The sequence below is a fragment of the Vicugna pacos genome, chromosome 20 (assembly GCF_048564905.1).
Source record: "Vicugna pacos chromosome 20, VicPac4, whole genome shotgun sequence".
NCBI lineage: Eukaryota > Metazoa > Chordata > Mammalia > Artiodactyla > Camelidae > Vicugna > Vicugna pacos.
The window spans coordinates 32,732,325-32,746,885 of record NC_133006.1 but is presented as its reverse complement, the minus strand read 5'-3'; the positions used below and the strand labels follow the sequence as shown (position 1 = coordinate 32,746,885).

Here is a 14,561-nt window from a genome sequence, read left to right as displayed (position 1 = left end):
GGCGGAGCGCAAAGAGCTCGCGTCGCCGTTTTGGAAAGCGACGCAGCTCCCTCCTCGGGCGCAGTCCCCGCGCCCCAGGTCCCGGCTGGGGCCGCACACTGAGTCCCTTGGACTTTGACGGGTTAGGGCAGGCGACGCCGAGGGCCAGGCCGCCTGCAGCCAGCCCCAGCCCTACCCCAGCGCCGGCTCCAGAGCCCGAGCCGGCCGCCCAGCGCCGCGCCGCGCGGGGAGAGAAGCAGCTGTTTCCAACAGCTGGGGGGCGGCGGCGCCCGGCGCCCCAGGTGCGGCCGCGGCCAATCGCAGGCGTCCGGCCCGCCCCCTCCCCAGCCGGGCGCCGACCCCCGGCCCGCGGGGGAAGGGAGCAGAGAGGTGGCGAGCCGTCCTCGCCACTTGTCTTCCAGCTTCCGCGGCGGGAGGGACAGAACCCGAGCCGAAGCCGCGCGGAGTCCTCCACGCCGGGCCCGGCCGCCGCGCCCCCCGCCCGTCCACCTCCGCGCCCGGACGCTCTCACCGCCGACCCGAGACACCTACCTAAACCGTAAGGAAGGAAAATCTACCTCTAAACGCACCCCGTTCTTCGCTTGTGGACCACCCTCTCTTTTCATTTTTGGCCTCCCCGCCGGGTCAGTGGAAACCGTTTGCACATCCTACAGAACCGGAGCCTAACCCAGACGATCCGGAGAATTTGTACCGTGACCGGCAGGGGGGGCGGGAGGAGAGAGCGAAGTCAAATCTCCGAGGCTGCCGGCGACTTCGGCAGCCGCGCGCCCCGCGCCCTCGGCCGCCCCCAGCCGCTCGCCCCCGCCGCGCCGCCGCCCTCGCCCCCGAGCTCGCCCTTGGCCCGCGGCGGCCCCGAAAGGGTGCGGGAGACGCGAAGCCGGAGGAGGAGGCGCAGCCGCTGCCCGAGCCGCAGCCGCAGCCGCAGCCGGAGCCCGAGCCGCGGGGCGGGCGCGAAGATGCACACGACCCAGAAGGATACGACGTACACCAAGATCTTCGTCGGGGGGCTGCCCTACCACACCACCGACGCCAGCCTGCGCAAGTACTTCGAGGTCTTCGGCGAGATCGAGGAGGCGGTGGTCATCACCGACCGGCAGACGGGCAAGTCCCGGGGCTATGGATTTGTAAGTTGCGTGGATGCGGGGGGGAGGGGCGGGTGACAAAGAGTCCGGCGGGGAAACCGAGGACCGCAGGGGCGGGGAGAGACAGAGTGGTGCTTGGCCGAGGGTCGGAGTTTGGAGTGAGGGGCCCAGCAGGACCGAGCGAAGAACCCCGCGGGCGAGAGCGGTGCTGCCCCTTTGCTCCCAGCTGAACTGAAAGTTTGCGCGCGCCGGCGCCTGCCTCGCGGGGTTCCGAGCGGACCGAGAGCGCTGCGGTGCCGGGGGAAAGGCGGAGCAGGGGTGGAGGGAGAGCACTGTAAAGACTGCTGGATTTGGGGGTGCGGGGGACTAGAAAAGAGGGGCCGCAGCCCCTTGGAATTGCACTCCCAGGGTAGAGGCCGGTGGTTGAGCGCGCTGTTGCTTTGTAAAAATGCGTGTGTCTTCCCGGCGCTCCGGCTGGGGCAGGGAGGGGACACCCCAGGAGGTCTGGGGCTCTTCTTCTTATGTCACTCCTCCTCCCCTTTTTTTAATTGCAAAGATGGGTTCTTTTCAAAGATGATCCTTTGGCTCTTTGCCGAACTGAAAGAGAGCATAGTAAGCTTCCTGGAGATTTAAGCGTGCAAATTCAGCTGCCGAGGAGCGGGTAGCCCCAGCGTAGGACAATAGCTATTGTCGTTGGGGAGTGTTTATGGGGTTGGGAACACCGGGCGGATGTGAAGCTGGTCTTTCTTTAGAGCAAACAGTGCCTCTCAAGCCGGGTAGGGACCTGGGGAATGGTCGGGGGAGGGGGGACCTAGAGGAGTTCTAAGACGGAATTCAGGCTTCCAGAGCTCTGCTAGGCCCTACCAGCACCCTTAGGACTTTGGGGGGTGGGGGTGGTATTTCTTTCTTTCCTCGTTTCTGTTTTCTTCTTATTCCTTTGGGTCAAGGAGTAAGTTCCTGCCAAAAAAGAAAAAAAAAGAGAGAGAAAGAAAGAAAGAAAAAAAAGTTTAAGAACCCCTTCAGTTTCATTAACACGAATGACTTCTTCCAGTGATTCTCGGTTTCCTTCAGGGGCTGATTTAGAGCTTTGTGTGTATGTCTATGTGTGTGTGTTGCTAAGGTCACCATGGCTGACCGGGCTGCTGCTGAAAGAGCCTGCAAGGATCCCAACCCCATCATTGATGGCAGGAAGGCCAACGTGAATCTGGCATACTTGGGAGCAAAACCAAGGATCATGCAACCAGGTGAGAAATGTTGCTTGAGTCCCTCCTTCCTCCACTAGAGACCCCCACTTCTGAATAGAATGAATCCCTGATTCAGAAGACACTGGTTCCCTGAGAATCTGTAGGTGTGTTTAGTGAAGTCGAACCACGGCTGGTTATTCTACCAAGGCAATAAAGATAGATGAGAGCTGTACACACTCCTTTGAGGACTTGAAATGTACCTTTGGGCAAAAAACAGTTGTGAGGGACAGTTTGTGCACACTCAGACTTGAGCTTGACTCCTCTGTTTCCTGTATACAGCCATAGTCCTCTCTCCCCATTTTCCGCTTTGTAGCCACTTGTAGATCATCCACACGTGGATGATACGGACCAAATTTGTCAACTCCAGCTGGTTATACTTATCTGCCTAGTGTTTTCTCTCCTTTTGCCACCAGCTGCCCTGTGTTCCGAGCAGGCAATCCAGCTTGAACACTGACCGAAGAGAGAAGCATAGGGTAGGGGTGGTGTCTGGGTGGTAAATGTAATATAAAATTACAGAATATTAGCGATGAAAGAAATGGAGAGATTTCAGCTACTCTAGGATCCGTCTGTTACAGATGAAGAAACTGATGCTTAGACATGAGAAATGGTTTACTCCAAAGTCACATAGCTATTAGTCACCAAAAAGGAGCAGAATTTTGTCTATGTGAAATCGTGACCTTTGGGATTATTTACAACACTGCCTGTTGCATTAGCACATATAATTGTGAGTTGACTATAGAACAAATAAAATCTTTTGCTTCAGCACGCAACTTTAAGTTTTATACTCTTCACTCTTAAGTCATTCCACCTGAGATTTTGGAAAGAGGTGGACACTTCCATCCAAATAGATTTACTGGGAAAGTAGGTTGTCACGAAAGGGAGTACATATGCAAATATCCATGAGCATTAAAAAACATATTTGTCTAATACAGTGTGTGTGTACACTATCCAGAAAAGAAAGAAGAGTTTGTTTTTGTGAACTTTAATACTATAATCTATAAAATCCATAATCTTCCAAAAGCATTGTCCAGAGCATTCCAGAATGTTCCAAATTAAGAAAAAGACTTTTAAAATAATGATTCAGAGTTGTAGGACTATTTGTGACATGTAACTTCATTATCAAGCCCTATTATTCTTGCTTTCTTTCCACAAGAACTTCTCACAGGTCTAATTTTCTAAGGTCTTAGTCTGTGTCTGTCAACTAAACTTTGCAGATCATTTTTAGTTTCCACTTGTAGCCTGTTAAAATTTTTGTTTAGATTAATGATAATGTTAGTAAAATGACTTTTAAAAGTATATTTATAATATTTATTAAAATTTTCATTTAGATCAACGATAACATTAGTAAAATGGCTTTTAAAAACATATTTATTGTATTTTCTCTAAAGTATTAGAAGAACAATTACTTTTTCTAAGTGAAAAGATGTATTTTATATGTAGCAGTAATAAATGCCTAATCGTGCACAAACAGAAAGTATGATATGTTTTATTGTTAGGTTTTGCCTTTGGTGTTCAACAGCTTCATCCAGCCCTTATACAAAGACCTTTTGGGTAAGTCAATTAATCAGACCCTCCTCTGATTCAATATGGCTACCATTTGTTAACTTGCCTCTTTATTATATCCAGTCAAGGCCATCATGTCACAGAATGTTTCTGGTTATACATATTTACATATGTTTGTGTATTTTTAATGCCGGTAACATAAATGTTTTTAGATGAGTCAAGTTATCTGACCAAGTATGCAGCCTCCAAACAGACACATTTTTGAGCTTATGATTAACAAAACAAAACAAAATACCAGGTATGACTTGTGTACAAGACGATTGTGTCCCGACACCATGACTGCTGTTCAACTTGACTCAATTGTATTTATCTCTTTCTAACCTGACAGGGCTCGTATACAGTTAAGCTAACTGATCAGAAGGATACCATGATAAGAGGTGGAATAGTTCTGTTTGGAGTTAAACTCTGTAACCAGTAGACTCAGACACACAAGCTCAGATGGTGATTAACGATGCATGGATGTTGGTGGTGTTGTTTTATTTTTCACAATAGTCAATAGACCTCCGTGTGCTTTATTTTATTTATTACAGTAATGAAGTGGTGTTGATAGCTAAACTGTGTGCTTTTTTACTTAATTGAAAAGAGCTGTAGTGAAAGTGTTTTCTTTTCCTCGGGGAAGGGGCTCTTTGTGTTTTGGGTTTTGGTGGTGGTGTTGACGGGTGTTGACTTTTGACTTTGCCATGGGAAGCAAAGGGCCTTTTATTTTCCTTGCTTTGAAGCTGTAGCCTGTGACTTCCATTTAACCATATTTTTGTAGTGAGTGCTAAATGGTGTGATTTCCCTCTGTAAGAATACAGATTCATTGCTTGCATGTCCTAAGTTTCTGTTTTCCTGGGGAGTTTTTCTGGGAATGGGATTCTTTCTTTGGCAACGTGTATCCACTTTTAGACCTTCTCATTTAAAGGATCAACGACTCTCATTAGATTTCACTAACAGTAGCCAGCGTTTTCAGTAGAGTAGCACTAACTTCCACCTTTCAGACCTGACTCAGGTCTGATGTCGATTTGTGTTCTGTGAGGTTTTGTGATTACCAGCTCTCCTAGTCCAAGCTCCCTCAGTTCCCTTCCATTCAGACCTGATATGGATGGGAGAGCCCCAACCACCTCAGTTTATTCTGAACACCTAGGGTCTTTTTCATCTGTATTCTACCTGATCAGCATGGCTGTAACTCTCATGTCAGAGATTTACACTCTCTTTTTAAATATTCTAACTGTTTGGAAGTGTTTCATCCTCAGCAGTCATTTCTTGTCTAGCTCAGCGCCTAAACATCTACATGTGTACCTGGAAGGTTGGACTCTGTCTACCTTATGTGTCTCCAAGACTAGATCCAAAAAAGTAATAATAATTTGACTGGGAAGAGTCAAGTTATATTTTCCATGAATCCCTTCTTTATAACCATCCCTTTAATAGATCGGTGCTTCACTCTTACTACCAACTCTTACTTTTTTTAACCATAGAAGAGTCTTCTATCCAATAGATGACAAAGGGCCTTCATATATCCTTTTTATTAATGCCCCATTCAAACCATTCTGGCTACTGACAATGGTGGGTTGGTGGGTCCACATACTTCTGTGGATCCCCCTCTTCTTGGTCTAGACTACATTTAAGGTAGGATTGAGGAGGGGAACAGACATCTTAAGGAATGATGGTGAACTTAGGCATGATCTCACGTTCATAATCTCCAAACGGTTGTTAGACGACTAAATCCATTAACTGGTCTTAGCATGTTTATTTTTCTCCATGCTAGTCAGGAGTACAAAACAAGGAGATGGCACTTGAGTTTAGGAAGGAAGACTAACACAAGCCAATCGGGAACTGTTCATTGCTACATTACTCGGTATTAAGTACAAAAGGAATTCAGAATAGCAAGAATATCAGAGAGTTGGAGGAGTTGGACAAGGCTTCGTGATGACTGGAGCTAGACTTGGACCACTGGGTATGTCCTGAACAGGTACTAGGAAGAAGGAACATGTCTGAAGGGTACAGGATGAGAGCATGAGCACAGAGGAGAAAAGACTCAGTGCGTGGAGAAACCAGACTTTTTATGGAGGGTCCTGAGAGCTAGACATAGAACTGTGGACTGGTTGTGGTAGTCTGATAGCTTCTTGAGAAAGAAAGTAGCACAAGGGTAATAACAACCAGAATAAAATGTGTCATGTAGGAATTTCAAATCAAGCATGTTTTTAGTAGGAACTATTGGTTTTTCATCCCTTCCCATATGAGCTGTCTTTATAAAGGATGATGATTATTACTGTTTGCATAAATTGTCTGAACTTGAGATTCTCATTAGAAATAGACAGCACTCCAGATAGACTAAGCAAGCCTTCTCTTTCTTTTTTAAGGGGTTCTTAACACAGCTCCAACTCCCAGAGTCTGTACCTAACAAATCACACCTGGTCATCCTAAATTCTATCTGAATGCCAAATGTTCTATTTTAGGCCTGGAAAGAAGCTTGAGAATTTTTAATCTTATTTGACTTGTTTGAAATTCTAGGAACTAAACTTTTTTTTTATATATAGTCCTTAAATGGCCCCCAGATTACTTTGAACCTTTAAAGAGAAAATTTTAGCCTGAAGGAATTTCTGATGTAACACAGTGGGCAGGTGTATAGAAATGTGTGGATTTGCTAAACAGTATCTTATAAATATTTTATATTTGAAAGAAGCATTTTCTTATCAAAACCTTGGGGAGGAGAAACTTTGGATCTGTAGGTAAATTCCAGGCTAGTTCAGATCAGGTTGAAATACACTTAAACATTTACTCAGTACTCCTTTAAGTGCTAAGTTTTATGCTGGTTGTGTTAACACATTCTAGGTATTATACTGTCCACCAAGGAGTGCAGGAGGGACCATAACTAACAGGAATTCGACACCTGCAACATGCCTAGTACTGATATACGATTTACATAAATTATATAATTTCATTATCAATAATTATTTGATGAAGGCACTGTTAGTGTCTTTTCCACGGATGAAAAAACTGAGATTCAGGGAGGTTAATTAACTTTCCACAGGGGCTACTACGTGATAGAGTCTGGTTCTAGGCTGGGAATCATGGTTTGCCTGACCTCAAAAGCCACGTTCTTTCCTCTGTGTCAAGCTGTAGCCAAAGAGACACCACTCCACTCTCGCCTGTAATCTCGTAAGAAAACTGAGAAGCATCGAGAAAGCTGTCCATATGGCTTCAGATGAGGCAGAGTGACATCAGGTGGGTGGGATCCAGGAAGTCTTCATGAAGGAGGTAGAAGCTGACCTAGATTTTAAAGGTCATGAGGGAGGATAGGGAACTTTAGCAGTGAGTATGTTCCTTACTGTAGGCTCTTCACACAGATAATTCTACTTAGTACACAACAATTCAGGGTGAGAAATATTATGTTCATTTCAGTTATGAGAAATATGTGAGACTACAAGGTGAAGCAAATTCCCGAAGCTTTACACGTAGCGGTAGAGCTAGGCTGGATGGGGCTGGGACTTCACCAGGTAGAGACGGAGTGAGGATTGGTGGAGGGGTGTCACCAGCCAAGGTGAGGCTCTAGGAACGTGTGGCGTGTCCAGTCAACAGTGGTCCGGCTGACCTAGGTTCAGGGAAAGGTGGGAAGAAATACTGGGAAAAAAAGTCTTTTGGAGCCAGAAGTGTAAAAGGCCTGGGAGGCCAAAGTTTAAGAAATGGTGCACTTAGTCTGGTACAAGGTTAGGGACCTAGATTACTTTGTACCAGTGAATGACATGAAGACTTGTCAGCATTTCTGTGATAGGTTGGAAGAGGAAACCCTTAAGGATATCAAAAGTCACAGAGAGATCAGAAGGGCCTTGAAGAGGCAGGAAGAAAAGGAAAACATAGCAAATTTTCTTTGAAAATTGCCCAAGGTGTCTGTTTTGCTCTTGTGTTTTTATTACTGTTAGGATGTACATTCTGTGATTCAGTGAGGGGAAGGATGCTGGTATCTGTCTAGTAGGAGGGAGATTCCCAAATTGCTGTAATGGGCTCTGGAGACTATTAAAGGAACTCCTAATACAGGAATTGCTTCCGCAGTGCCACTTCACCCTTAATTCCAATACTGCCTCCCTTCCTGGACTGAGATATTTTCGTCTCTCCATGGGCTCCTGGGTCCTCCTTTCCCTCAGCCTTAAAATACTCTAGGGTTTCATTTGCCTTCCAGATGTCATCCTAACTCTTGCCAGACTTCATGTAGGTTTCTGATATTCCAGGGAACCTCATACTCTGATTGGCTGGCATTATCAAATGAAAACTATTAGTGTAAAAAATAATACAGGGACAAGAGTCCTGCAGGCAGCCCTGCTTAGCTATCATTTAAAGCATTCTTCAAATACACACACACACACACACACACACACAATTTTATCCTGCCTTTTTGTGGGCTAAACTTATTTTCAGTTACCACCTTTATTCAAAGATACAAGCCTAGCAGCCATCTTATTGTCCTTGGAGCTTCGGGAGTTCAGGGGTTAATGTTTCAGTATCAGTGAGATTCATACTGGCTGGCCTTTGCAGCTGATAGATGTTTTACTTTGGCCTTATAAAGACATTTTACCCGCTGGAAACCCTTGTCGCATGACAGGATCAAAAATAGCCCGGCTGCAGCCCCTGCTGTCCGTCACCACATGCAAACTGGCATGACTGTAGGCTCTCTCAGCCGTGTCTGCACATCGTGGACACGGCGGCCTCCAGGGACAGTGTTTCATAAAGCCACACCTGTCGCTGTGAGTGAGCCAGTCACCTGACTCGCAGAGAAGGTCTGAGTGTGTGCATGACCACGCTTCTGGTTTCTGACAAGCAGTCAAGAACATCTCTAAGTGTCCTCAGAAACACTCGATGACGTCGTTTCTCCTGGCACTGGGAAAGATCTACAAGTCTAGTAAAATTGAGTGTATTTTTATCATTGGGGTCAAAGTTCACTTCCCTCTGTGATAAATTCATCTTTTCCATGGATGTTCATTAATGAGCGCTTTCAGTAAAACTCGGAAAAGGCGAAGCAAAATTTATGGTTTTGAAATCTAGAGATGAAGTTTTCTGTTTTGAGGTTTTAAAATTTGAAGATTGTTCTTTGTGCTTGTACTTCTTGCAAGTTGCCTTTGGTAATAACCAGATAGCATCATAGTGTCATATTTTTAGAAATATAGGCGGTTTTGATGGAGATTATTCTAAAGAAGGATGAAAATAAGTCAGATATTAATGGTAGCATTTTAAGTGGGCAGGTATGAATCGCAAGAGTGAGGATTGAGATGCATGTTTTTTTTAATACCTCTTGTGATTTTTTTTAACAAAATTAACTTATAAGTAAGGTCATTGGAGTGTGTCTTGTATGTGACCTCTGAATGTATAATTTTGAAAGGTCCTCGATTTTGTTTCACTTTCTAGAACTTTTGTAGGAGAATACCTAGTAATAGAATTGATTTGTATAAAACATCTACCAGTAGGGAAGATTTAAAACAGATACGCTCAATAAATCTATTTCTGTTGAGTTAGAGGATAAAACAAGAGTTTAGTAGATACACACAAAAAATGTTTCCTTAACCTTATTATTATGTAATCCTTTTGAGTTGATACTAATTTTAGAAACATTTAGTTGTGTTTCCCTATCCCTGCCTTTTCCTCAACCTCATCATTTCCCCAAAACCCCTTCTGTCTGTCTTGCATAGAGATAAACAAGCTGGCTGACCTTCGGTTGCCTGATAGTCAAACAGGTTTGATTGACCCTTGTGTCCTTATGAATTTAATGGAGAGAAAGAAAGAAAGAAAGACAAGCGTGCTGCACATCTCTTTGGGAATCACTGCCATGAATGTTAATAGCATTTCTGTAGCTTCCCACAACAGCCTCTTGTGATAGAGTGAGCTGCACTACAGTTCGTTTGAGAAGTGTGATTCTGCTGTGTTTACCACACTTGTGAACTTTTAAACTCCTTTTTTTATTTTGTCGCCTGCTTCTTTTTTATTATTATTTTTAATAAGGGTGACTGAGGTTGCAGAGAGATTAATGTGTGCTGAGTCTGCATAGCAATTTCAAGTAGGGTTGCCATGATAATAAACAGGGATTTTCTTGAAATTTAGTTTTCAGAAACTGGCCAACACCCTTACGGAATTAAACGATCACGGCTTCCCTTCTGAGTCCTATATTCACTGCGAAGAATTCTTCTATTTGCTAAACCATTTTTGGTGGACGAACTGATTACAAAATTTGTTGAAGTCTTCGTCAATTAAGCATTTATTAAATATCTCTTGTGTGCGAGGCCCTCATGAACTTTGATTTATCTTTCCAAACTTCTGCTCGATGATATTTATTGGTTCTAAAAAGATCCTAAATAACAAATTCTGGCAGGGAGGGCATCCCATTTTCATTGTTGAACTCCTTCCGGGGCACTCCATGGTTTGGGCTACCGCCAGAGGACTTGCACAGATCGCTGGCAAGGAGATATTGTGGCAACCCTATGCTCATAATAACCACTAAATTTGAGTCTGTCTTATCTCTGAACGAGCCACGCTCCAGACAGGAGGCGACTCCTGCCTGACTCTGTTTTCCGTTTCTCAACAGGATACCTGCCCACTATGTCTATCCGCAGGCTTTCGTGCAGCCGGGGGTGGTCATCCCCCACGTGCAGCCCACGGCGGCCGCCGCCTCCACCACACCTTACATCGACTACACCGGCGCCGCGTACGCACAGTACTCGGCCGCCGCGGCCGCCGCCGCCGCGGCCGCCGCCTACGAGCAGTACCCGTACGCCGCCTCCCCCGCCGCCGCGGGCTACGTCACCGCCGGGGGCTACGGCTACGCCGTGCAGCAGCCAATCACCGCCGCCGCGCCTGGGACCGCGGCCGCCGCCGCCGCCGCCGCGGCCGCCGCCGCCGCCTTCGGCCAGTACCAGCCCCAGCAGCTGCAGACAGACCGGATGCAATAGGCCAGCCCTCCGATCAAAGTCGAATTGTTTCTCTTTTCCCTCCCGATTCCCCAATTTTCAGTAGCTAATCAGAGCGTTAACGTTGACTTAACAGCTTTAAAAAAAAAAAAGCTATGCTATTGTGAAGCAGAATTATTATTATTATTTTTAATACTCCAGTAGGGTTCTAGATGTGAAAGAGATGAGAGTGAGGGGGAGTGGGCGCAGTTTTGGAAATCAAACCCAAAGAGCCTGAGTAACTGAAAGGCCGCTACGAAATGCCGGCAGGAGTAACAATGGAACTTCACTTTTATAAATGGGATTTTTATTTTTGCTCTTTTTATAGTATCAGGGAAGCAAACTGCCTTTTACAAGTTAGAAAATGCTATTTGAATCCAGTTGAACCAGGGAATACAGAGTGAGCAATATGTAGCTTGAATTACATTTAAAATCAGATTTTTAAAAAAAATGGTGAAAGCACTGATTGTCATTTTTCGCAGTCACTATGGCCTGGAGAACTTTTTGAGGTAAGAAGGTAGTGTTCTTACTCTTTGAAAAATGGGCATCGAACAATCAATCTAGGAGCGTGGCAGTGGGTGAAATAGTGGACAGGCACCAAAGCTATTTTCTCATCTACGCAGTGGATGAGTGGGACTGTGAAACAAGTGATGTGGAAATGAATGGGTGCAACAGCTGTACAGACAATCAATAACACACACAGTTCTGGAAAGAACACATCACTTGTGCTTGTGTGATGAGCTTGTCACATTCTAATCCCTCTCCCCATCCTGTTTCAATTTTGGGAAACTTGTATCTGCTGGTGTCAGCAATTCTGATTCTGAAATAGGATCAGGCTTTTCCTACAACAGCCTTCTCTTTCTATTTATTGTGTCGACTCGTGGCTTATGATTAAAGGCAGGCAAAGTTTGCAGACTCTAAACCCTTAAGAACTGTCTTAAGGACATTTATTTTTTGTTCCCTTTTTAAATAATTTTACACTTTTTAGTATCTATTTCAGAGTCATATTTAAGACTATTTATTAGTGAATACAGTACATGAGACAACAAGGTTACTGAGATTACAATTCTTCAAAGGTTAATGATAATGTGGTTTATACTGTGCCTTAATAGTAATGCTATTTAAGATATTTATTTTTAAGTTTTACTATGCTGCACTCTAAAGAAAGGAACTTTAGATGTGACACTGTAAAATTATGTATTCATCTCATGGCATAAATTATTTAGTAGGTCTAGATGTAGCATATTAAATATTAACCTATTCAACTAAAGATGTTGACTTGGATTTATTTAAATTCATATGTGCACTGTATAAGAGAGTACTCTTACATTAACACATTTTAGTTTATTTTAGGCTTTAGGTTTTTTTAAACAGGATCTATTGCTAGTTTCACGCTTCCTTCTCCGATTTTTGCTTGTGTAACTCATTTATGGGTACTTCATTAGTTTAACACCCTTACATAGTTTATGTAGTTTTCTAAATGCTGCTTTACATTTTTCTTCTGAAACTGCAATACTTGCAATTTTTATTCTAAAACTAAATTGAATACTATTTTACACTGTATTGGATTTTTATACTTGAACAATTTCATACAAGGGAAGACAGGTTAGCATTTTTATGGACTTTCTCCATTATCACTGGATTTAAGTATTCCCATACTAGACAGTATTATGTAATGTAGACATGACTCTCCTGTGCAAATTATTTATTCATTGTGTATATTGCTTTATAACATTTCAGATCTTCTAATCTATTCACTTGTATTAAATATAATTTTTAAAAACTTCTGTTGCACTGCTTGTTTCTGATTTTATCATAAAGGTGTAATGAGTTTTCCCTTTAACTAGAATTAACGGCCATAATTTATAGGTAACATTTTCAGTGAGGAGAAAGCTCCCCAGATGCCCCGTTTTTATACCTTTTAAGTAAATTTCAATAACTCAGTATCTGCCTTATGTTTAGTGAATGACAGAGGTCTTCCTCCAACAGTGAGCCTTAAAGGACTATTCATGGATAATTGGTTACTGGAAGATGGCTTGGAAGAAGTGGGCTGTAGAGGGGCACAGTCGGTTGGAAGCTGGAGAAACACAGAAACTGAGGTTTGACAAACCTCACAGGTAAACTTCACAGGTAAACTGAGGTTTGGTGCTAGCCTCTACCGTGTTCTAGCTATATGCATGGGACACATTGCTTTTTGTAATCCACTTCTAGGGTGAGGTTTTTATTGATTTCTCATCTATAATATTGGGACGGTAATATCTAATCTTATCCTAGTTATTTAAATAGTAAATAAAATAAAGTATACCAACTACTTGACACAGAGTCAAGTGTATAGTAAACTCTAGATAAATGATTCCTGCTAGTAGTTGTAATGCTGTATAGCAAAATCTAACCAAGGAGGAAATCACCTATTAGTATGTTTCCATTTTTAAATTTCAGTCCACAATGATGTGGCAATATCTAATAAGGTGTGTATTAGAACATCAAATGAATATGTCATATTGATTGTCAAAGTGTATATGGTAAATTAATTATGGAATGTGTTGTCTATTGCTCCTTTGGTCTTAATATTGCCCAAACCAATGGTATAATTTCTTTTACTGAATTCCAAGAGTTTTTAAAAACTACAAGTAGCAGAAAGTTATAACAGATTGCATCACATTTTCTTCTTTATGACAGCTATCATCCTATTTAGAGCCATCACATTCTCCAACTTTAACTGCCTTTAATTTTCCAAAGATAAATAGATACCACCTTATCCCTAGGGAGAGATATTATTGTGCCCCGAGGTTTTATCTTGGATCAGTAAAATAATTTCTAAGCTACTTAATTCAGTCATTGCAGCAATGATTATTTTATTCCAGAAGACGTGTTCTACATTCAATGTTTCGGATTTATGAAAGGTCACTTTTGTCCTCCATAAGTCATATATTGATTGCTGAGCTTTAAAATGAAACATTATTTGATTTATCGATTAAAAATAGGTCAGACAGTTCTGGGAAAAGCTTGTCCAAAATAGCCATACTCAGGGAAGCCAAAAGTCCACCTAACCCTGACTATGCCTTTCTTGGAGGTATTTGCTGATCTTATACTAATATCAATATGAGCAATTAGAGCAAGATTTTTACTTTATAAAACTAAAGCTGTATTTCTAAAAGTAAATAAATAAAAGTTCTTAATACCTACTAAAGAGGAGAGAGTAGCCATGATACTGTGTCTACACTGGTCACGAGGCTAGTCGTATTTGTAGAGTTGGAGAAAGCAATGGTCTGAGATGCAAAGAGCTGGCCAGAGTCCTGGTTTCTTTACTTACCAGCAGGGTAAGCCCTCTAAACTGGTAATGTGGGAGTTGATAGAACCCAACCTAATGGCTCTGTTTCCCTTTCAGATTGTACTGATCAAATGAGTTACCTGATCCAAGAGCATTTTAGGAATTCTGAACTATTGGCAAATGAAAATTACATGGTGGGAAAATACACAATATTAATTTGAAAACTGACCTCAGTTGTCTCGTATGAAAGGACCCTTCCGAAAGAGGACAAAATTATCTCATGATGGTATCTTTTTTCTGTCCCAAGTCACAGCTAAACTAGCTGTACAGCTAGAGTGGCACAGAACTAATAGTGAAAGATGGAAAGATCGCCCAGATAGCAGAGGGAAGGGGAGATGAGAAGATGATGGAATATATTTCTCTCACAGGGGAAATATATTTAGCTCTTTCCTCACTCCCATCAAATATTGTTCTTCTTAATTCCCTCTGA

General features: G+C 43.1%; 1 protein-coding gene across 1 annotated transcript; it reads left to right on the top strand.

Moving 5' to 3' along the window:
* The first annotated feature begins 376 nt into the window (after nucleotides 1–376).
* RBM24 (RNA binding motif protein 24) lies at nucleotides 377–12,587 on the top strand. Its single transcript, XM_072944728.1, has 4 exons — nucleotides 377–1,124; nucleotides 2,203–2,326; nucleotides 3,823–3,877; nucleotides 10,440–12,587. Exons 1-4 carry the CDS (start codon nucleotides 957–959, stop codon nucleotides 10,801–10,803), a joined length of 711 nt encoding a protein of 236 aa, XP_072800829.1. The 5' UTR covers nucleotides 377–956; the 3' UTR covers nucleotides 10,804–12,587.
* Nucleotides 12,588–14,561: the final 1,974 nt, after the last annotated feature.

What these genes read in the sequence shown, in the direction of transcription:
- RBM24 (XM_072944728.1), top strand. Translation starts at nt 957, where the DNA reads ATGCACACGACCCAGAAGGATACGACGTACACCAAGATCTTCGTCGGG. An exon ending in AGTCCCGGGGCTATGGATTT is followed by an intron (nt 1,125 to 2,202) that starts GTAAGTTGCGTG and finishes TGTGTTGCTAAG; the next exon opens with GTCACCATGGCTGACCGGGC. An exon ending in ACCAAGGATCATGCAACCAG is followed by an intron (nt 2,327 to 3,822) that starts GTGAGAAATGTT and finishes TTTTATTGTTAG; the next exon opens with GTTTTGCCTTTGGTGTTCAA.